The 24,461-nt window shown below is 38.3% G+C and overlaps 1 protein-coding gene across 1 annotated transcript in view; it reads left to right on the top strand.

Moving 5' to 3' along the window:
- Positions 1-24,461, top strand: part of PCNX2 (pecanex 2) — a gene marked incomplete at its 5' end in the record, with an annotated part of 105,903 nt that overhangs the window by 53,788 nt on the left and 27,654 nt on the right. Inside the window, 4 exons of the mRNA XM_081313895.1 lie at positions 2,432-2,573; positions 4,341-4,518; positions 11,872-11,980; positions 13,286-13,415. Coding sequence (XP_081170021.1) covers positions 2,432-2,573; positions 4,341-4,518; positions 11,872-11,980; positions 13,286-13,415 — 559 coding nt within the window. The remainder of the gene's footprint in view (positions 1-2,431; positions 2,574-4,340; positions 4,519-11,871; positions 11,981-13,285; positions 13,416-24,461) is intronic.

Genomic DNA, 24,461 nt, shown 5'->3' with positions numbered 1-24,461 from the left:
CCATACTTTGACAGCTAAAATCCTGTGAAGTGAGAGATTACAGCAAAGAAATGAAGAAAACCAATCCTTTCTTGCCATTCTCATGCTGTAGACCATTGGGATTTTTGCTGTTCAAACGTGATAGCTACACTTAGCAGTCACGTTTGTCATTCTTAAATATCTTGAGAACATTGCAAGAATCACAATACCCTTCATATTGGTATGTTCCGAGCTGCTATGCATGCAAGGTGTTTGCTGAATTTGCAGGCAATTTGGTAATTTGTTCTCTAAGCTGTTTTTTTATTATTTTGTTTTATCATTTGTAGCTTAGTCTTCAGGATGAATACTATATCGATAAGCTTTTATTCAATAAAACTCATCAATTAGCCTTCTTTAAGTTGGTGTTTCCCAGATATGTTGGATTTTCATTCCCATAACTTTGAACCAGTAAAGACTATGCTGACTGGGGAAGTGGTCAGGTTGAGATCTAACACGCTGTTAAAGATACCAGGCGGAGGAAACCTTAGTTTCAATGTAAGGTTAACTGTGATAAGGATATTTATGATTATAAATACACTACACTCACAAATAATATTTGGAGAAACTAACTTTGTAATCTACTAGAAGTCAAAATAGGAAACAATTCTAATAATTCTCACGTATTTGATCATTGTCTAAATTAGTCTGTGGATAACATTGTGGACTGATACAATTTTATGAAACTAACTATATAGCTTTAAGTATATTAATAAACTCAAGTTTAGCAAGCCCTATGTTTGTGCTTTGGCAAAATACAGATTTAAGCTTTTATAATAAGATTATAATTTCTGTTTACCACATAACACTTAAAAGGAAATAGCACTTTTCATTATTAATATTTTATTTTATTTTTTATTATTCCCAAATAATAAGCATGATATTGGAATTGCAACAGCTGCTGAGTTGAGAAATAGGGATAGCTGTAAATATCTCTAAAATTGCAGTTGTAGTTTTAGTTCTCCTGTAAATCTCTTAACTAGAAGCAACCTGACTTTTCACTAACTGGCTGTCTTCAGGAGCTCTAAACTCACTTCAATTTAGAAACTTCTTGACATGTTTTGATGGGTCTACATTTTAATGACTCTGTTTGTATGTTTTTGACATGTTAGGTGATAAGGATGTCAGAAAATGGGATGTTTCCATTATCTCAGTCTCTTCTCAAAATCAAGCTGACAACTGATTTTGTATAGGGGAAAAAACAGAGTATCTTAATAAGAATATATTATAAGAGAGCAAAAATTAATTTCCAAACAATATGAATATAGAGCAAGGGTGTCAAACTCGCAACATCACATGATGTGTCACAACTTTTTTGCCATTGCCAGCAATGGGGTGGGCATGGTTTTGCTATGATGCATCCGGCCCGCGGGCCAGCAGTTTGATACCCCTGAGGGAGAACTAAGAAAACATTATCCACATAAATTTAAATTTAATAATAGGACATATATATTTAAGATGTGAAACAGTCCTGTGATCACTTAGCATAATAAATACCGTACATCAATTATTCTATTTTTAATATATTACAAATCTATACATTACAAGATTAAATATATTTCAAATTAAAACAAATGTCTCCAGGTCAGTCTCAGTTCCTTTTCACTTCATGAATATATTGGTGTGGCTTTCTTATCAACAATACAAAAATAATTTGCCATTACCACCTTCTAGAGTATTTTTCCTACTTTCCAGTCTAATCTAGAGTTTAGAGTTTAGGATTTCCTCATGGTCTCCTTTCCGATTAGTGAAGAAATTCAGGCCCGCTTAATTTTCTGAGTACCCAAAGTCAGCTGAGTACTGCAGTCCAGCTAAACATTTCAAGATAGGGCAAAGAACTCTTATGCAAGCTATAGGGAAATATAAAAATAAGAAACATGGGCAAAAAAACTATTCATATATCACAGTTCTGAACAAAAGTTATTTCTGAACCGATGGCTTTCAGTTCAATAAATCTTAGCTCTTAAAATATTGGGTTTTCTTTGTGGTTGCAAATTCTGTAATGCAACTGAGTTTATCGTTTGGTTGCTACCCATTTACAAATCTACAGCATTTTGTGCCTCCCAATAGCAAGTGGCCTCTTTTTTTATGGTGTCCCTTTTAGCTGTTTAAACTCTCACTTTACAGAACACTTATATGCTACTTATTCAGGGTTACTTATATTCTTGGAGAGTCTTTAATGGACATCTCATTTTCAGATGATCAGAATGTTTTCGGCAGATTTTAGTTCATGTTTCATATTTTTCAGGAAGAACAATATCCTCATTATATGAATATTTTGAAGTACTAACATTATTTCAAATGAATGAATAATGTGTATAAAACTATTACTCCCTTAATAGCCTATATGAAAGTTAGGTGCTATTTGTTATTGGTATTACACATGATTTCATAAAGGTTGTTTTTTTTTATTCAGCTGCTGCTCATTTAATGTGGTTTGAGAGACTGTATGTGTGGCTTCAGTGTTTTGAAAAGTACATCTTGTATCCTGCCATAATACTGAACTCCCTCACCAATGATGCTTTTTTAATCAGCAAAAACAAGAGGATTACCTCACAGTAAGTTGCATGTTATATTCAAGAGGCATCATTTTCAGAATTAAAATGATCTCCATATCCCATCAACGCTGATTGGAACTGGTCCTGGAAGAAGAGGAAGAACCCACTATAACACTGTACCTCACTAACCCCCTGAATTGCTCCAGAAGGATACAATGATCAATGGCATCAAAAGCCATTGAAAGTTCAAGAGCAAGGATAAGCACGCTACTTCTGTCCTCTTCCTGCCAGAAGTCATCCACAAATAGGATCAGTGTTGTCTCAGTCCATCCCAGGCCTGTAATCTGTCTGAAGGGGGGTACAGATGATCAGCCTCTCCTCCAGCATCCTCTGGAGTTGCCGTGCAACCAACTTCTCAACCTTTTCTTATGAAAGATTGAAAGCAGGATGAAACATCTCCCATATAGTTGGATCCGTCAATGGTTTCTTGAGGAAGTGGCAGACCGCTCCCTCGCTCAAAGAATTTCCTACCTCTACAGTCCAGCCTAAATGACGGACTTACCTGAGGTTCATTGATTCACCAGACAGACGTTTAGTGACATGCTTAGATGCATTAGATATAATGCTTAGATACTACGTAAGATCTAGAAATTGTGACCTACGAGTTGCTTATTTGATTCTTCACAGTCGAACTTAGTTAGAAAAACGATGAGAGAAGAACCTAAGGATTAACATATGGGGCTATTAGACTACAATAGACTTGGAAATTTACAAGTTGGGCAAGTTTGTTGTAACAGTTTTGAACTCAACCAGCTGCTGAAAGCAAAGGTGACATCTCCCTTGGCTCTTGGTGTTCAAGTCCATAGAACACCTCGGCTTTATGGTCTCTTTTTGAGGAGCTCACATTCAGACCATTCATAGGAGATCTCCCATTCTCTTCTCTGGAGAATTTTGAAAGACTGGTGTTTTGTTCTTCTCAGCAGTTGTCACTTCTGGTCCTTTGTAAGATGTCTTCAGTCAGCCATGACTCAAACCAGAAGCCAAATTCCTATCTGTTTTTGGTAAAAACACATCTAGGATCAAAGTCTTATAAGAGCATGGGCATATTATTCCTGCAAAATATAGTCTCTTGTTTTAGTTTTGTTGGTTGTTTTAATTTAACTGAGAAATATTGACGTAGTCCTTACCAAGTTGTGTGAGCAGGAATCACACCATATTTTTTCTCTGAAGTGGTGTGCTTATGTCATATAAATTCAGCAAGAGGAGTCTCCATATGTTCTTGTGAATAAGGATAAATGCCATCCTTTCATCTTTAAGCTTTTCCCTTCCTGTTTAGATTTTGCTTCTTTACATCTTGATATCATATGGTTGTCTTTAGAGTTTGGCTTAGCCATCATGTTCCGTTACCACTTTATTACTTGTGTAGCAACCATTCACACTTACTTCAGTGATGAAAAAGTAACTTTGCAACCAATTGTGGGTCTGCAAAGCAAAGGAGAGCTGAAGTAAGATCATAAGCACAGTTGTGCTTGTGCAACTGCTTCACTTAGTGACTGAGATTGCTGGTTCCAAGTGTCACTAAATAAGGGCCACCCATACTACAGTTAAGTGCAACATCACAAATTCCCTAAATCAAGCGTTCTCTACTAGAAAAGCTTTCATAAGTCATATTTTAGTGATTGGGATATGCAAACACAATTTTAACAGATAAATGAACCAAATGGAAACAGGCCTAATGTTTATAATGCATGTTTATAATGCATTTTTATAATAAATTATAACGTAATTTATAATTTATTTGAATTTTCTTTTCATTTTATTTTGCAGCGGTGATATCTTTCTAATTACAATTGCGGGAATGAAGCTACTGCGGTCCTCATTTTGCAATCCCATTCATCAGTTTGTTACATTAAGTTTCACCGTCATCTTCTTCAAGTTTGATTACAAAGATTTCTCCGACAACTTCTTATTCAATTTCTTCATTATGTCAATTGTATTTAATAAGGCAAGTGATGATTTTCAAAACATCATTGTCCTTTCAAGCATAACTGTTGTCTTGGGTTGAGTTAATCTTTTTTTTTCTTTCAAAACAAACAAAATGCTGAACTGTTACAATGCTGTTAATGGTAGCATTATCTAAGTTTTGATCTCATATTCAAATTTATATAGAAATTAAGCAAAACTAAACCCTGCTGATAAAGATCAAGCAGAAATATTGCTGTATCCTACCAGAACTTAAGAAAGAAATTATTTTAATGTGAAGTGTCTTTCAAATGTCATGTTGACTTCTGTGTTAACACACTGCTGTCAAAACTCATAACAGTAGAGCAGCTTTGAAAAGGAGAATTATTAATAAATTGCAGCCTGGCTTGCTGAGTCACACATGAAGGGGCTGCCTACTTGAATATTTATTTAACTTTTGGATACCTCTGTTTTTTTTATTCAAAAGGCTCCTCTGGGAAATTATTCAAATATATAATCAGCTTTAACATAAATTATTAATTTTTCATTCCTTGTGACTGGCTTCACCTTCACTTCCTTGGTTTTCAACTCATTATGCTTTGTTAGATATGTTACAAAAGGGCATTTGCTGGAGCACAGAGTGGTGAGTGAAATACCCTCCCCAAAGCATTTATGTATCTATGCCCTCCTGAAGGCTTTGCACAGTGACCTCAAAGGCATTCTTCAGTTGTCCCTTTTGCACATGCATATGAAAACAACACTGTGCAATGTGCATACACAGATAATTGATCCTGTATGTATGGCAAGCATAGAGGTGAAGAAAGAGCTATTTAATACACTGTATTGACAGAAGATATAGGATAAATGCTTTAAATTCAAAGTAGAAGAGGTGGCTTGAAATGTGCTGCCACCTTAATTCAGCCCATCTCCAAGTCATTAAAACAGCTAGATCATGCATTTATTTATTTATTTATTTAGCGTATGGCTGGTCACACACAGAATTAAAAGCACTTCATATTTACAAGTTAGAACAGTTAAAACAATTTTTTTTAAAAAAAGAAGCAATTATAAAACCTAAGAGGAAAACAGAAATAACATTTCAGAGTTTAATGTCGAGTTTGGAGATCCAGTCAGTAGCTGCTGTTGTTACGCAGAGGAAGTCCTTAAAATCACCTGGGTATCTTCTATTAGTGCATTCCCTCACTATATGTTGGATAGTCTGTCGGGGAGCCCCGCAATCACATTGTGCTGAAGGTGTCTTTCCCCATTTATACAGAGAATCGGCACACACCCCATGAGTCGTTCTAATTCTATTGTATGTCACCCATATGTGTTGGGGTAGATTAAATCCTGGAGGTATACTATTAGGATTAATATGCTCAGAAATATCTTGGGAGGTATAGCTACTCCATGCTTCCATCCACTTTTGCATAGTGCTCTGATTTTCGGCCAGCAGCTTAAGCGCTGTGAGGAGTGGTGGATTTCTTGACTTTAATCGACATCTTAAGAGATCAGAGGTATAGGCATGAATGGGTAAAGAGGAGTTTAGCAGGATCTTACTATACTCCCAAATGAGAGCTTCTTGTCGTCGTAAGTGTGGGGGAAGTATGTGGCTAAGAACTGGTAGCCAGTGAATAGGTGTAGATTTTATGCACCCAGTAATTAATGCAGCCGCTGCTTTAATGAATCATAGTCTGATGCTGCATTTGGTCATCCACATGTAACGAAGCACTTCTTCAGAACTGAAACACTGCACAGCTCTACCTTGTTGATTTAAAACATTAAGTGTATCCAATTCCCTTACCTGTCCTCATGAGACTTAGTTTGCCATCCTCTAATCATCCTATCCAAACTTATCGGGAGTTTTTCTGAATCTTTCTTAAAATATGGTGCCTAGCGCTGAACACAATATAGAAAGTACAGTCTGGTCTGTGATTTGAAAAGTATTTTTCTTTTGACGTGATCCAAATTTGGTTTTTTGGCAACCCTGTCATACTACTGAAACGATCCAGATTTTTTCTATATAACAAACCATTTGCTGCCATATGACTCAGCATGTGATTTCTTCTACCTAAGAGAAGAACTTTGCCTTTTTCAATATTAACTTCTTCTCAGATTTTGTTTTTGCTGGCTAGAATATTAGTTACCTCGCTTTCTTGTGTGTCAACTGCATCTTGGATGAGAATTGGTCCATATTTTCATCCAAGTCATTATTTTTAGCAAATACAGATATAGTTAACATGTCCTTCCATTTTTATGTCCTAGTCATGAGAACCATCTGATCAGTACCTAGAATATCTAATCACATTTGCAATAGAATTCAGATTCGTTTCATTCCCATTCACCGAGCATTAGTACACAGACAGAAAGCCATAGATTTTATGAGCCAATGTTCTTCCTGATTTTTCATTAATTTATATAATAGTCCATTGAACATTTCCTTGGCTTAATTCAGTGAACTTTCTCACTTCCAGTGCCATGAAAAAAAAATAGTTTTCCTCTTACTATGGCTTTCTCTCACTTGGACTTTGCTTACCTACTTGCTTCTCCTAGAATCTAGCATACCACACTCATATGACTGTTTCCAATCTCCGTCTTGCTTACATTTTTCAATGTTCCATGCTCTTTCCCAGGTGATACACTTACTTTCATATCTGCAAGCATTTAGAAGAATCCCTTTTTTAAATTAAAGAACCTGCCTACCTGTATTCATACATCTATCTACTCTGTATATTTATATAGATATTTTTTATTTTTCAATCCTGCCTTTATTATTTTTATAAATAACTCAAGGTGGTGAACATACCTAATATTCCTTCCTTTTCCTATTTTCCCCACAACCCTGAGAGATGAGTTGGGCAGAGAGAGACAGTTACTAGCTCAAAGTCACCCAACTGACTTTCATTCCTAAAGTGGGACTAGAACTCACAGTCTCCTGGTTTCTAGCCTGGTGCCTAAATCACTAGACCAAATATCATCAGACTGTGAACTATTATAATTTCTCAACTCAGTCAGAACATATGTTCACAATTCTTCTTAAAGAACAGGAAGTTTGTTTTCCCCTGCCATATTTTTGACTCTATCTAAAGTGGAACTAACCTTGTAAAAGTGACCGCCAAAACATTAGTTTTCACTGAACATATGAGGTTTTCTTCAACAGTAGTGCTAAAGTGTTTTCACTCCATATCATGTCAAAAACAAATATCCCATCAAGCAGTGGTTGGAGGTACATGTCAAGTTTCTCTGTTACTCTTCAAAAACCTTACAATGAAATCATGTTAGACCAGTGGTGGAGAACCTATGGCACGGGTGCCAGAGGTGGCACTCAGAGCCATCTCTGTGGGCACCCACGCCATTCCCTGGAGGTGGCAACTGTCCAACCAGCTGCTTGCTAATTTGCCAAGGTCCCACGTGGCTGAATGCATCCCGACATGGCTGGTTTCCTCGTCCCTCCTGGGTTTGCATGTTCTCCTTTTCCCATGCACGACCCACTGCATCACCTCCTCAGCTGTTGGCCAACCATCCATCTCGGAGGCGGCTTCTTTGAACTGCTGGCGATGGGCTGTGGAGCCCCAGAGTGAGCCTGTTGAGGGACTGGCAGGCTGTGGCTACTGACGGACACCGTTGGCCCCCATGCACTTGCTGGCCTCTGTGTGCGGGGGCCAATGGTGTCAGGCAGCAGCTGCCCCAGCCCTTGTCTTGCCCCATGGCAATGGCACCCCAACCCTGTCTCACCTCACAGGATGAGTCTCCTGCCTACCACCCCACCTGCCAGAGACCTCCTGGAGCTCCCCCAACCCTGCCCACCCCCGTCCATTCCCACTGGCGACATTGAGGTGACCACACCCTCCTTGGCTACACCCACCCAATCTTCCATGTCCACCATAGCCACACCTACCCAGTAGGCCACGCCCACCTGGCACCCAGCGATAAATAAGTGGGTTTTGGGTTGCAGTTTGGGCACTCGGTCTCTAAAAGGTTCGCCACCACTTTGTTAGTTGATTAGCAGATTATTTTTTTCTGAGATGGACTCCAGAAGATGGTAGAGGACAGGAGGGCCTGGAGGAACATTGTCCATAGGGTCGCGATGGGTCGGACACGACTTCGCAACTAACAACAACAACAAATTAGTAATAATAGTTGTAGTATAATAGTAAACTGATCATTGTAATAATTTTATCCCTTTTCAGAGCTGATCCAAGATAATTATTGTCTGAGACAAAGCAGCAAATTATACACAAACATACAGACACAAAACTACATCACTCTGAAGGCCAGTCACGCTTTTACGATACCAGAAATAGAAAAATCCCACAAGAGCCTCTTATCCCCAATATAAAATTTCAATCATCAGTTATTCAGCCAACAATTTGTTGCTGTTTCATGTCACTGAGAATCAATTGCCCAAAATAACAGCCTCATGCTAGCTAATGAGAAATCCAGTTGGTTCCTTTTGCCTTTAATTAATGCAACCCAGGGAGCTCAAATAGTGTGAATCAATATAATTGCTTGGGGTCTTTAGTGCCTACACCACTTTTCTCTTTGTGACCTGCTCGGTTACTGATTGCTGATACTTATTTTCCTTTGCAAAACCACTCAACAGATTCTGAAATCATTTTTCCCCTAATATATATGGACTTTTCAAAATAAAAGAGACTAAATCACTCAGAAATATTGCACTACATGATGTAGCCCATAACCTCCCTTTTATAAACCCTCTCAGTTTGTCTAAGTGGTACAACTGCAGATGTATAATATTTGAATTCCAAAAATCTGAATATAGATTATTCTCTCAACAATTTAGTTTCCTATTTATGTGGCTTTCTAATATACCATTCCACAGGCAATATTATGTATTTGTTTCTTATGGTTTTAGTTATGTAGGAGATGCAGGAAAAAGGTAATATATCATTTTTTAAAAAAAAATTCAGTGGTTTGGGTCGTCAAGGCTTATCGTACTATACAGCAAGGCAATGCTCCTGGTTGCAGAAATATGCTTTTTTTGTCGGTAATATGTTCTTTTTTTGTCAGTAATCAGATAAAATACTATTTTTGATTTCAACATTTTTGTTCAACAGATATTCTCTAGCTTAGTCTGAAATGCAAGATGTGCTTGGTTTAGTCCGTGTGTTTTGGCAAGTGAATGCTTGGTTCTGATTGTCAGTTAGGTGAAAAACTGTCAGAATACTTTATGAAAAAATGTTTCAGAATGAACCTGCCAACATAATCTGCTCAGCTGCGCAAGCCACCTGCTGGGACTTCTTCAGACGTGACAACTGATTGTAGTGAAGTATCTCAAGAAGAATCTTTGAATCAGTGGAAGTTTCTCTAGTCTTTTTCACGGTAGATTTCTTAAATTCCCTAGAGTAGTTTTGGTAAGGTACAAAGGGGAAATCTGAGAAATTGTATTACATGCTGAAGAGAATTTGGTCCCCCGTAGAGTAAATGGTATCACCTAATTTTCAACTAACACGGTCTAGCTGATAGTCTTATTTATGTGCAAAACTTTTTTCCACAATTTCTTGGATCCGTTATCTATCGACCAATTGATCCAGAAATATTTTTTTCACATTGCTTGAGTTAATGGTTGTCCTAACACTGACTGCTGAATTTCAGACTAGTTGCCGCTTTTGAATGCCAGAAATGCCCTCCCCGGCAGTTCTCTGGAGATCCCCAAAGAAGTGCTGGCAAGCCTACTGGTCTTCTGCAGGCCATCCACTTCTATTTTTAACAATGCTACTACTACTTCTAATTTTCAAGAATAAAGAAATAACAGAGGACAAAGGAACACCCATAGTGTTTCTTGAGATGTTTATGAATTGGAGTTATAAAAACAAGCTATCATGCAAAGAGGAATCAGTGTCAGCTAGTTGTTAATCCTCTAGCTTGGCCAATTTTCTCTAAAGATGCAGAAAGATCACTGAGCCTGTTCATGAGTAATGCACATTAGAGGGATAAATTGAAATTATACTGTACCACAAATTGACAAATATTTTCTCTCTTTGGCTATGGTTTTTTTTACGACTCAGTCTCAGTAATGGAATCAGAATAACATTCGATAGTTATGTAGTTATGTAAAACTTGGAGTTTTGAATTCTGCATTAAAAAGAAACCCTAAAGAATTGTAATGACACATAAATGTATAGGTCGGTGTTCTGTAAATTGAGCAAGGTCATATAATGTTTACTAATATTCATTTACTAATATAATTTGTCTAGTTGCAGATTTTGCTGAAAAGGCCAGGTTAAGGTTATAATTCTATTCCTCCCCCTGCCTTTGGTGAAAAGGAATTGTAAAAAGTTGGATTTGTGGAAGGGAAGAGAAAATATGCTAATTCCCATTTGTAGAAGCACTTTTTTTAGTGCATTTGTCTTGATTAATAGAGATATGGCCTTACTCTCACAGGCCGCTCCTACCGTAATTCTCTCTGTGTACATGTGTTTATGTGTGTTTATGTGTACAAGTGCTTTTATGCTATCGCTAGTCCTTGACTTATGACAAAAATTGAGAGAATTACTGTTGTTAAACAGGGTGGTTGTTAAGTGAGTTGCGCCCAATTTTGCAACCTTCTTTGCCACAATTGGTTAACCAAATCACTGCAGTTAAGTGACTCACGCAATTGCTAAGTAAATCCGGCTTCCCCCATTGACTTTGCTTGCTGAAGCTGACTGGGAAGGTCGCAAATGGTGATCACATGACCCCAGGACACTAACAACTGTTGTAAATACATGGCAGTTTCCAAGCACTCAAATTTGATCACGTGACTCTGGGATGCTGCACTGGTTGTAAGTGCAAGGACTGGTTGTAAGTCACTTTTTTCAGCGCCATTGTAACTTTAAGCGGTCACTAAAAGAATGGTTGTAAGCTGAGGACTACTTGCACTTCAATCAACATCAGATCTTGGGAAAAGTTTATTTTAAAGCAGGAGGGATGCAGCCTGGCCTTATTTTCCTAACAATGAATTTCATTTTAGGACAATGAAGCATGGAATGTGCTAATAAAAATGGAGTTGAACATCCTTATACATTTCCCCCCCAAAATTTATCATGGCTTATGCTCCTGTCCCACTCAGTTTGGGATTATATGGGTTACAAACGATAACTTTTTAAAACAGAAAATCCCGTTTTTAAAAAAATGAAATAATGTGAACCATTCTATCTATTTTTTTGGTAAAAGACATATTTCATGAGATTATTCTGGCTAATTGTCCTCAGATTATAAAAAAGAATTCAATTTTGATGATTGAATTGAATCAACCTCTAAGTATAATTGTGTAGGAAGAATCTTTGTACATTTGTAGTAAATACAGAAACCAAAGTGCTTAGTGTTGTTTTTTTAAATAGACTTTATGGATGCTATCATCATTTTTTTCTCTCTCTCTCTCTTTCATTTTCAGCTGTGGGATCTACTACAGAAATTACAGTTCATAATGACTTATATTGCTCCTTGGCAGATTGCCTGGGGCTCATCTTTCCATGTGTTTGCTCAGCTCTTTGCAATTCCTCATATCCTTTTAAGAAAACTGTTTGCTGTTTTGTTGCGTATTCAGCCTGAGGCCTGTGAGTAATTTATATAGACCGCCATTATTTTGTTTCGTTTGTTTTGTTCCCTTTTAAAGTACATCATGCCAAGAGGATTAGCTAGGTACAGTACTTGGGAAAATGAAATTTGTTATTAAATAGATAAAAGTAAGGTAAGATAGGAAATGAGAAATGGGTTTCATTATCTGTTGTGTAATTTTTTTAAAAAAAGGAGAGTATGTCCCTGATACTTTCACAAATTGTATAAACCAATTTCTGCCAAGTTGAGAAAAGTCTTTTCCCCTCTAAGGTTCTGTATTTACACACTAGATGAAATACTTCCTAAATGACAGGAAAAATGCTTTTTAAAGGTTGTCACTTACAGTACTCTGGCAGATTACATTGTATTTATTTGGTTTTCTTAATCAGTAATTTGCAAGCCTTTTTCCTTTCATTTCAGGGGAGCATTTATATGGGTTGTCCCAAAGCTGCTTTTTCAAGAGGCAACTGGACTTCTTTTTTTTTGAAGACATTTCACTTCTCATCCAAGAAGCTTCTTCAGCTCTGAGCTGAAAGTCCAGTTGCCTCTTGAAAAAGCACCTTTGGGACCACAATGACCTCGATGACTAGGAATTTCCATAGATATTTATATGGGTTAGGGTTGTATATATTTGAATTTAAAAACACTATTTTTAAGAAAAGCCCATGATAAGATAGCAGTAATTAACTTCAAGGATAAATGTTCAACTTACTAGAGGCAGAGAGATCCATAGGCCAACTGTGATTGCAGAGGGACCTGTAATATTCACACTATTAGTTGCTCATTTCACTATTTGACGTGGACTTCCTCTAGAGCAGGGGTAGACAACCTTGGCTCATTTATGACTCGTGGACTTCAACTCCCAGAATTCCTGAGCCAGCATGGCTCAGGAATTCTGGGAGTTAAAGTCCACGAGTCATAAAAGAGCCAGGGTTGCCTACCACTGCTCTAGAGTTTTGCTGCCTTCCACTAATCTTTTCCATTGGTTTCCTGTGCCTTTTCCTCACTTGCACTTAATTATGACTTTCTGTCCCAAATTAACATGAATTATGAGTTCATTGTGTTGTAGCTTCAATATTTTCATTACATCGAATTCTAAATAAATCACAGTTCTTGGTTCTTTAGCTGTTACCCATTACTTTGCTGCACTTGTCTTTTGGAAAGGAAATTAAGTAAGTCAGGAAGCACCTTAAAGAGCATTGTAAAATCCAGTGAAATCTATTTATGCTACCTTAACTTGAAGCTTTCAGACTCTGCAATGCTTTTCTGTCAGACTCTGGCTACTGCAATCTTTTCTACTCCCTTGAGTCCATTTCTAGGGAGTGTCATTTTTCTCACATCATATGCCAGACCAGTCAAGTTCTGGGAAAGAAATTACAAGTAAGATAAAAGTATTATAAACGTATTCTCTTTTTTATTCAAAATGTGCAGTTTAAATGGAATGTAGTTCACAATATTCTAGAGCTTTCTGCAGACTGTGGGGATTACTCCCTTTGCGATTGTTCACGGTGCATTTCGCTAATGGTTGTGGACGGACTGTTAGCCATTTTGTTTAAAAAATATTTGTATATTTAAACAATCAGAATAGAGTTGTCACTTCACATCTCTGTGTTTGCAAAAGGCAGTGAAACTCTGAAGGAGCAGTTTGAGAGCTATGACTACCCTAAATGCTAACAGTTATTGATTCAACAGCTACAGCTAGAAATGAAATCATTCTGGCCTTGTGGCATTTGAAATCAACAGGGATTATCGTATGTTATTAGCCAGTTAATGTTAATGTTTCAACAGACATGATTGTCCCAATGTAGCAGGGTTCCTTTTTGAACCAGAGGTTTATTGTTTTGCAAGGGTGACAACTGATAGGGGAAAACATTACCGTGGAGGTTTCTACCCTTTTTGCTGTATACTATCACATTATTTACAGCAGGCAATAACAACAGGTGCAACAGGTATTTAATACTGGTGTCAGGTTTCCTCCTAAATCTCTTTAGGAGGCTGATTCCTCCCCCTCCCTTTCTCTCTCTCCCTCCCTCCCTCCCTCTCCAATTGCTGGGTTTGATGAGAGAGAGAGAGAGAGAGAGAGAGAAGGAGGGAGGGAGGCAGGGAGGGAGAAGGAGAAGGAGAAGAAAGGGATGGACTGGAATGGGATGGACTGTAGTGTGCTCAATGTGGTTTGATCTCCTTCTGGAAGTGCTTCACCTCCTGCCTCTCCTTTGGGGGAAGAACAGTTCCCAGGGTCTACAGCTCAGTCATTCTCCAGAGATCAGGGTTTTTCCACTGACAATTGATCCCTTCCTTCCCCTCTGGGGTGTTGAGTGAAGTTGCTGCCCACAGCGAGCTGGGTTTTTCTTTCTCCTCATTCTTAGTCTTGGAGTGGAGCTCTCGTCCCTCTGGGTCCATTTCCCTTCTTCCAGGGAAGCCACCTCTCAATTTTTCCCCCTCCCTTCCTGTAATAATATGTGGGAACGACCTTGGGAGACAGGAGAAGAAGGGAAGGGTACTTTTAGACTTGCAAGATTGATATTAGGTCTAGCAAGGTACTCCAGTTAGCAGGCAGAGATCACGGCGCAGGTGGCCAGATTCTGTGCAGCAGCACAGAAACATAAATACTGTATTTTCCGGCGTATAAGACGACTGGGCGTATAAGACGACCCCCCAACTTTTGAGATGATTTTCAAGATTTTTCATCTTATACGGCGGAAAATCAGCGAGCCCGGGAAGGCACGCCCTCCCCTCTCACTGTGGAGGAAGCAGGGCAGGCTGGCGTCTGGCGGGAACTGGCAGGGCAGTCCTGCACACGCGCGCGCTCCCCAGCTGTTAAGGAGCACTCCTTAGCAGCTGGGGAGCGCGCACGTGCGCAGGACTGCCCTGCCGGCTCCCGCCCGACGCTCTTCCCTCTTGAGAAAGCATTGCTCCCCGGCTCCTAAGGAGTCCTCGGGGATGCTGCCTCAAGAGGGAAGAGCGTCGGGCGGGAGCCGGCAGGACCCGACGCTCTTCCCTCTTGAGGCAGCATCCCCGAGGACTCCTTAGGAGCCGGGGAGCGATGCTGCCTCAAGAGGGAAGAGCGTCGGGCGGATATGAAAAGAGCAGCAAATAAATTTAACATGTAAAATAAATAAATAAAATACTTGTGCAAGGTTAATGAAATAAACGAATTATTATTTTTTAAATTTATAGGCTACCCAACTCCTAGCGACTGTGGGTAGTTTACAAACTGTTAGAAATGTTTAAAACAAGAAAACAACGCAAAACAAAAAAGAAACAAAGGTGGCAGAGATAATAAACCCAGATAAGAACAAAGAAAAGTGGGGGGGAAAGGAGGGGGCTTCAACCTTGCTTGTCAAAGTCCTGGGCAAAGAGCCAGGTCTATCGGGCCATTTGAAACACCAGTTGTGGTTTCTCACACATATATTACTAATTTGTAACTGGCTATAAGGTTAATTTTTTATGTTTATTTCAATAGTTTGCTATATAAATTCATAATATATTTTGGTCCTATTCAACAAGCATAAGATTTATTTATTTATTTATTTTTAAAAAACAATCTTAACAAAAACACTGATGCAAAATCCACTGTGGCAAAGTGCCATTTTATAAGAGATGTTCCTTTTCTTGTCTCACGTTTTGACAGATGCTTACATCCTCTAAAGCCAGAGAGAATGCTTTCTGTGTGCAGATGGAATTGATTAATCAATCCATTTTCATACAATTAATTTCGATTTCTTTAATTGGCTGACAGCCTTCACTTCAAAGCATTTGTTCAAAAGACGTTCCTGGTGGAATACATTCCTTTCCTGTAATGAGTTCAATGGTGCATATGCACATGTAGTTGCATTGTTAATCATAGTTTGTGAGAATAATTTACTCATTTTGAATTGCTTTCTGCTTCAGTTTAAAAAAATTATCACCCACATGTTGTTGTCCATCCTGAGAAAGGAAGGAAAGAATCAAATCTAGTTATGGAACCATGAGATATCGAATCTCCTGCGCCTTTTCTCTCTGTACCTTCTTTAATCCTAAAGAGCTGCAGGCACTTTGATTTCCCCAAATGCTGAAAACTGAAATAGAAACAGGATCTATTTCCTGCAATGTTTGTCCCTGAAGAGCAATGTAATGTGAACAATAACAAAAAATTGGCTTAGGTAGTTTTAGGCAATGGAGTTATCCTTAACAGTCTGTGTGGGTGAATATCAAAGGAACTTTAAAGAAAGCACTTGCATATTGGGATAGGATAGAAAAGGGTTTCATGTTCTAGTTTTAAATCTGACATACTTTGCAATCCTAGAGTCAGCTTTTTAAATTCTATATTGTGAACTTGTTCCTCAAGTGCTGATCTTGGAGTAACTAGACAAAGCAGTTCATGCATGAGAGAAAATGAAAAGCAAATTTGAGGGAACCGCTGTTGATGTAGAAAAGCACAAGCATGGTAATTGCCTTTGGAATGACGACAGGCTGTTTAAATATAAGGTTGCACAAGTGCAAAAATGTAAGGTTAAAGGGAAGTAGAATGCAGTTTATTGAAAGGCGTGACTGGCTAGATGTCTCCACAGGGAGCAGATCGGGAACCCTGCCCTGAATATTGCACATTGCCTCAATCATTAGATGTGAACTCTCAACATTACATGATATATATTATCAATGATGTCTAAACTCCTAGCCGGGTGCACACTAATTTTGATGGAATGATAATTCCCAGATTTCACAATGATGATGACTGGAAATTCTTGTAGGCTTAAAATATCTACATCCATGGAGTGTATCATAGATTAAATAACAAGAGAAAGCGCTTAGGCCAGTGGCTCCCAACCTTTTCTATACCCTGCACCCCTAGAATGCTTCTGATATATTCTCGCACCCCTTACAAAAGTTCAAATTAACGAATTATGCATATACACTATAATTTTGAAACTTCTAAACCCAAGTTTTCGCATCCCCTGCAATATCATCTCACACCCCCAGGGGTTGCGAGTACCCCCGTTTGGGAACCCCTGACTTAGACAATCAATCTCACTTAAAATAATAGTAATTTTGCGTGTTTATTAAATACTTTGTTTAACTGTTTGAAAAGGAATATCAATCTAAATACCAGAGCTGAGGTATTTTCAAGGGTACGCAAAGCACACAGCGCTGGAACTATTTCTGCTAGCCTTGTACTACCCTAGACAATCTTATTTGGCTCTTTTTTACTTTCTTGAATGAATGTTTTAAATCTGATCCAATAAAATACGTTTTTCCAGCAAAAGCATGAATGAAAGTAACTGTTTCCTTGCTTTGGATTGTACATTAATGATATGCATCAGGACAGTAAGAACCCAACAATTTGTGACATGGAAGATCTATACATTACACGCATTTTGACCTTTTTTTAAAAAACAAACAAAACTGATGCAGATAAGGAATTGGTGCTTCAGATATAATTGGTCTTGAGGCATTAAGTAGTTTTCAACTTTTTTGTCTGGTATCACTTCCCTTCACCTAATTATCCAATCTGGAACCGTAACTCCACTGCATGTTTTAACCACTCTTGTGGAGGTGGTCAATGGGGAAAACAGTAGAGGAGGAAAGTTTACAATGTATTTTTTTAAGGCTGCCATGTTTGTTGTTAAACAGAAGTGGTCAATCCTTTTTCAGTCCGAGGAATCACTTTTCTCCTGTATTATTTTGAAGGTATTGTCACAGGAGCATACTAGTGAAATAATGACATCATCAGAGTGACCAAAATTAAAAATACAAGACCATGTTGTATTTTTTTGTTTGGGGAAGGGCTAGGGACAAAATGCGCTTCATTTTGCCCCTCGAATACTCCCCAAATTAAAAAAAAATGGCCTAATATTGAAAGGATTTTAGAGACCTGCAATGGATACCTTAAACTTTCTGTGAGGTTGAAAAACCAATTTTAAGCTTACCCTCCCATCACAACAAAAAGTGGAAGTTTCATATGGGTGCTGTGGAGCCTCATGAGGTCCATTGTTTGTCCACTCTGCTCTAAAAGGTAGACTGGATCGCAGAATATTTGGCTCCTAAAAAAAAAACTTGAGTTTTCAGTAAATGCTGTAAATTTTTGGCAATGTTTTAAAAGTTTGTCATAAATCAGGAAATAGAGCGTTGAATTATTTAGGTCTCTGTGTGAAGTATATCTGGGCAGGTCTGGGCAGTAAAGATGCTTGCTGAGACAGAAGCTGTTTGAGCATTTCAGATCTGTTTATCAGTCGTGTAATCTAGATGGTATTTTTTTAGCCCTTTGAGACAATCCAGACAAGAAGTAGAAACCGTTAACGGTAGTACTATCTTTATGTAAGGCTACAGTAACAGAATCTTGCAAGTCTGATAGCATTTATTTCCACTTTTGTTTTCCATAAAACTAGGGAGGGTCCCTTCTGAGTTGTTTCATACACCTCTTCTGTTTCTGTGCAGCTCTTCCTCCTGTTTCCCGAGGTCATTCCCATCTACTGTTACAGTATCAGACAATTCCCAAATAGTTCTATATCAAAAAGCAAGAGACACCTACTCCAGGACTCTTTCACACCTTACTCCCCGCTTGTGGACTCTCATTATTCTTGATCGAGGATATTCCAAGACAAAATCTAGAGGATCCAATGATTTGATATGATACTACAGCCTACGATCTTCTTCCCATCTTCCCTCCTGGGGAAATGCTACTTTCAGGTCACATTTTCTAGGTAAAACATTGGCAAAAGATGAATGCAGAACTCTGATGCCATGGTCAGTAGATTAATAAGGAAACTCTTTATTAATTACAAGTAAATGAAATCCCACATAGCACCATTAAAGAACTCACCACTATAAAATTATTAGAATCAGAAGCTGCCTGTGAGCACTGATGTTTTAGGTGGCAAATTAAGCCAGTCTGCAGGGAAAGGCAATTTTTGAACAAGGGATTCATGAGTGGATCTGTCATTGTAGTGGGCATAGGGAGTGGCCTTGAATAACAGGAAGTGGAACCACTGCCAAAGCAAGGGTCGAATAAGAGGGATTTGATTTGATTTGATTAAATTTATATGCCGCCCTTCTCCCTGAGGACTCAGGGCGGCTCACAACCATAAAAATTAAAAAACATAAAGTATTTTTTTTAAAAAAGAATTAAACAATAGATGCAATAATTACAAGACAATTTAACCCAGTAAAAAGCCTAATTAAAAACCGTAGTCAGTCCAGGCCCACTTGTTGGAACAACCAGGTCTTCAGGTCATGGTGGAAGGACCGAAGGTCAGGGGCTGTCCGCAGCTCCGGGGGTAGTTTATTCCAGAGGGTCAGCGTGCCCACAGAGAAGGCTCTCCCCCTGGGGGTCACCAGCCGGCATTGCCTGGCCGACAGCATCCTGAGGAGGCCAACTCTGTGGGAGTGAACCAGGTGATGGGAGGTTGAGAATGGCAGCAGGTGGTCTCGCAAGTACCCCAGGCCTAAGCCATGTAGGGCTTTAAAGGTTATTACCAGCACCTTGAATCGCACTCGGAGGGTAACCGGAAGCCAATGCAGCTCACGCAGGAGTGGTGTAACATGGGAGTACCGAGATACTCCCATAAGCACCCGCACGGCTGCATTTTGCACCAGTTGAAGCCTCTGGGTGCTCTTGTAAAGAGCATTGCAGTAATCCAGGCGAGAAGTGACGAGGGCATGGGTAACCGTGCATAGGGCATCTCGGTCCAAAAAGGGGCACAACTGGCGCACCAAGAAAGTAACTTAAGAAAACATCTTTGTCCCCTCTCTGGTTCACTTAAAAATAAAGTGAGGAGGGTAGAAGCACATTTAAGTCTCTCAAAATTCTATTACTGTAGCTGTTGCAATGAAAGTAGTCCTGATTTATATAGAATTGGTTTCTTAGTCTGCTTTATCTTGCAGAGCTGACAGTTATTTGAATCAATTCCTTAGATCCAAGTATCCAGAATGGTTATTGAACTTGCTAGACACACTTTACTTCCTGATAAATTATAGCTGGACTGATTTTTTTCCCCCTCTATCTTTAAAATTACATTTCCTAAATGTTTCAGGGCTTTATATTTATATCAATACGTTTTATTGACCTGCAGTCAAAGACCAAAAATATAAAATAATAACACTAATCACAGGCTGTCCTTCAAAGAGGCCAAATGGCTATTCCTGCTATTTGTCACTAGGACAGTCTATTGATAATATAACTGGAGTTTTGCTTTCTTGCTTCTTAGCCATTATTTTTTCTCAGTGTGTATTCACCTTCTACTTTCATCTAGCAATTTTTCCCCTGAATTTATTTTTAATCTACTAAATCTATTTTGCAACTGCTTTGATGGCAGGCTTCTTAAATTATTAATGAAATTGTTTGTCACTTAATCACTTCCTGATGTATTTGCCCATGTTAATATAATATGTTTATATAATATATAATGCTAAATGACTATTTCTGTGGACTGTTAGGTACAAAGGTATTGATAGGAGTATTCCTGCAGTTGAGCAAATGATAAAAGCAGCATTTCCTTGATCACCAGGAGTCTAGTTAAAATGTACCATCACATATGGATTTACAGATCTGTAAATCTATATAGCCCGTAGCCCCTTCCTTGCTAGAGATCTGTAGATCTCTAGTTAAGAAAGAGATACTTCAACTTTGTCCTAAAAAGAGTTGAGGTGGGGTGGGAATCTTCTCTTTTTCCTGCCACCTATACTGGACATAGAATACTCCTATCAGGGCCACAGGCTAGCTGTGGGGGCCGACCTCACCTCCAGCAAGAGAATATTTTCTAGCGTGGGGCCACAGCAGGAAATGCTCTTCTCCTGGACCTGGTAGCTGAAATTCTTCAGCAGAGGGGATCTGAGAGGGGGTCAAGCTATTCTCCAAAACACCGGAAGGCAAGACGAGAAGCAACTGAGACAAGAAACAAGACAAGAAACTAATCAAGGAGAGAACGAACCTAGAACTAAGGAGAAATTTCTTCATAGTTAGAACAATTAATCAGTGGAACTACTTGCCTCTAGACGTTTTGAGTGCTCCAACACTGAAGGATTTTGTTTTATTTTATTTTATTTTATTTATAAAATTTATTGGCCACCCATCATACCATAGGGTAACTTACAGTTACATCAAAGCTAAATCCTAAAAAGTTAAAATCAAACTTTAAAACCAAAGACACATGGGAAGGGTGGGTGTGGAGTGTGTGTGTGGGGGAGAGGTGGGATCTGTTATCAATCAACCGTCTCCATTGTGCTGTTCCCCCACTGGGGCCCCAAACCAACTGGCAAAGCCACGTCTTCAGCCCTTTACCACTAGACACCTGGCACATTTGGCCATGATGTGAGGTGACCTTTACCCTATACTGCCCGATTAGAAACTTGCTGTGGGTTAATAAAACATTTCTTATGCTGCTTCCATGGGAATGAAGATAGAGTAAAATTTGGCCAATTGAGTTATTGTACTCAAATGAAAAGCATATGGTTCTCTAAATGTTTTGGGACTGCAATGCTAATTGACCTTAGTCATCATAATCAAAATAAGGAATAATGGGATATGTAATTTAGTAATTTCTGAAGCGTCACCATTTTCTTATCCCTCACTGCTACAGCAACATTTCCTCTCAGCATGGCATATTTCTATCCATTAAACCGCAACATTCCACTGCAGGCAAAGAGTCAAATATGTCAGTGCTACGCTGAAACTGCCTTTGTTTCCATGACTGTGAATGTCTTCTTTTTATTTGACATATTCTTTGATTTGTTCTTTATTTTAGAAAATCAAAATACTATAGCTTGTAGTCATATCACTTTATAAACAAATTAACATTTCCCCCCCTTTTGGCAGATAGTTTAATAAAAGGTTCAGCCATGAGCTGTCTGCTTTATTGCTATTGTTCTTGTTGTTGCTTGTGAAACTACAGCATGGTTTGTAAAAAGCAGTCTCAAAAAGGTACTATATACCACAATATATAGATAGATATAGATATAGATATACATATATACAGTTAGTCCTCATCTTATGACTGATTGTCTAACAATTGTTCTATGTTATGACAGACCCCACAAAAGTTAATGAGGACCTGTTTTTGAAGTTGCCATAGCCACGCCTCTCCCCAGAGTCACATGATCACATTTGGGGCACTTGGCAACCAGTTCATCTTTACAGTCATTTGTGATGTAGTCATGTGACCACAATTTGTGACCTTTTTTGCTAGTTTCCAGGAAAAAACCCCACCCAAAATTGATTTGCTTTATGACAACTGTTTTTCACTTAACAACCATTGTGTCCACTTAATGCCTGCCATTAAAAAATGTCAAAAAATTGGGCTTGGTTACGTGATACATGGGTATTCCAAATGTTACTTGAAGAATAAGTCAAGTGTAGATTGATTTTGATTGATCTAAAGTATCTAACATAGAAAACCCAGAAAATATAATGTACAATGGAAAGCAGGGTGAGTAGTATATTAGTTTTGAATTAGTGCCTGTAATTGACAAAAGTAAATAAATGGAAGCTTTGTGAGCTTTAAGAAAACACTAAGAATCACAGAAATAAAAATATAGTAATTTGACCATTAAAATGTATACCCCTTTCCTTTCCTTTTTTCCCATTTTTGCCTTCATTAATATGTTTTGCATATAAACCTAGTTGGCAAAGCATGATGATGAATAGGAATTGGAAGCAGATCCAAGATCCTGATCCCTTTCTTAGCCATGTACATGTTCAATCAATTGTAAGGGTCAAAGGTAGCAAAGTCAGAGAAGGGGGAGAATCAGAAGATGTCTTTTCAAGTAAAGCAGCATGACAGACTTAAGTTTCAAAAAGTAAACTATAAGTAAAAGCAGAATACCTCTTGTAAGAGACAGGGACTTTGAGAAGAAATGAATACTTACAATTTAGAAATAAAATTACAGGAAAAGAACATAAAGAACCCCATATATTATTAAACTTTATTTTTTACAAACATGGAGTTGTATATATGAGTAAATAGTAAGCATTAGGGTTGCCAGATTTTAATACCATATTGTGCTGGTATGTGGAAAAGACCTTGGGAAACTGGAGCAAGAGATGAGCCAAGGGCCAAATAAGAAACAGCATAGCCCACAACTGAATAGTTTTGATAGGGCAAAAGATTCAATGTGGCTTTACAATAAAGAGTAATTAGCTCACCCGGTTTTAAATCCTATCTGGTTTATCCTGTGAGAATAAGAAACTCTCTTCCCCTGTCTCCTTTACAGTTCAAGAAACTTGGTTCCTTTTGAACCTCTTGCTCTGCCCACTATCCAGTTGCAGGCTATATTGTCTCTAAACTGACTGTTCCCATCTCTTGGCCCCAGTCTCCCAAGGTCTTTCTCATACACCATCACACACACAAATTGGGGTGACCACTAGATAGCCACACAGAATTCAAGTCTTCTAGATCAATGTTTCTGAACCTTAGCAACATTAAGATGTATACACGTCAGCTCTCGAATTCCCGAGCCAGACATGGTGGGAATTGAAGTCCACAGATCTTAAAAGTTGTCAAGCTTGAGAAACAGCGTACTTGATCATTTTGTTGCCAGCTAGTGGTCATCTGATTTAGTACAGCCATATATGAGAATCCTAATAAGCAATGTAATAACTTTGAACATGAGGAGACTGACTTTCCCTTTCTTAATAATCACAACAGGACACCACAAAAATATTGAGTGTATGGATCTGTCCCTGACTTTTCTGACTTTTAAACAAGATGTCATAAAAGCATATTGGGAAATTAGAATGTTATTCAGGTTAATGATGTAATAGAGGATGTCTCATCACGATAGGAATGCAGGTGTGACATGAAATAATATTGTACGAAAAATACCGTTCCATTTATTTTTCTAACCATCTTAAAGAAAAAATGTGGTTTTTTTTAAAAAAAAACAGAGGACTCTTTCAGAACGTACTGGTTCCCTGCAGAAGATGCCAAGCATTTTTATGGATTTCTTTCAACAAACTCCAGAGGGCTTGTACTGAGTTTATGTAGAATAACTCCATTCGTGAAGAAATTCAATTACTGAGCTAATTATCACCCTGACTGAGCAGTATGAACAAAATTCAAAGTAAGAAGCCACTGAAGAAAAGCCAAATGGCTCAGTTGTCCCAGGAGTTAATTTTTAAAAGAGATCGTACCTGACAGCTGGAAGCTCGTGGCTGAATATTCAGCTCAGTTTGGAATGTTGAGTATTAAAGTTGGACAGATCCTTATAGCATTTAACATGTTGCTGCCATAACTACGAAGAGATTTTAAAGTGAAAAATAGATGTAATCCAACATTAAATGACTCAAAATGTGCACAATGTTTTAGGTTAGTAAACACCACTATTTATATTTTAAAATAGCCACTGTCATTTTAAATAACCAGAGTAAAGCTCAAAGATAGAAGAATAAAAATAAGTGCAGAGTTGGCGTTATTGGCTCATACTGCAAAATCATACTGGGCATTTCCCCCCTCT

The sequence above is a fragment of the Vipera berus genome (genome assembly GCF_964194415.1).
Source record: "Vipera berus genome assembly, chromosome: 1".
Lineage (NCBI taxonomy): Eukaryota > Metazoa > Chordata > Lepidosauria > Squamata > Viperidae > Vipera > Vipera berus.
Note: the sequence above shows the minus strand (reverse complement) of the source record. Positions and strands in the feature narration are given on the sequence as shown.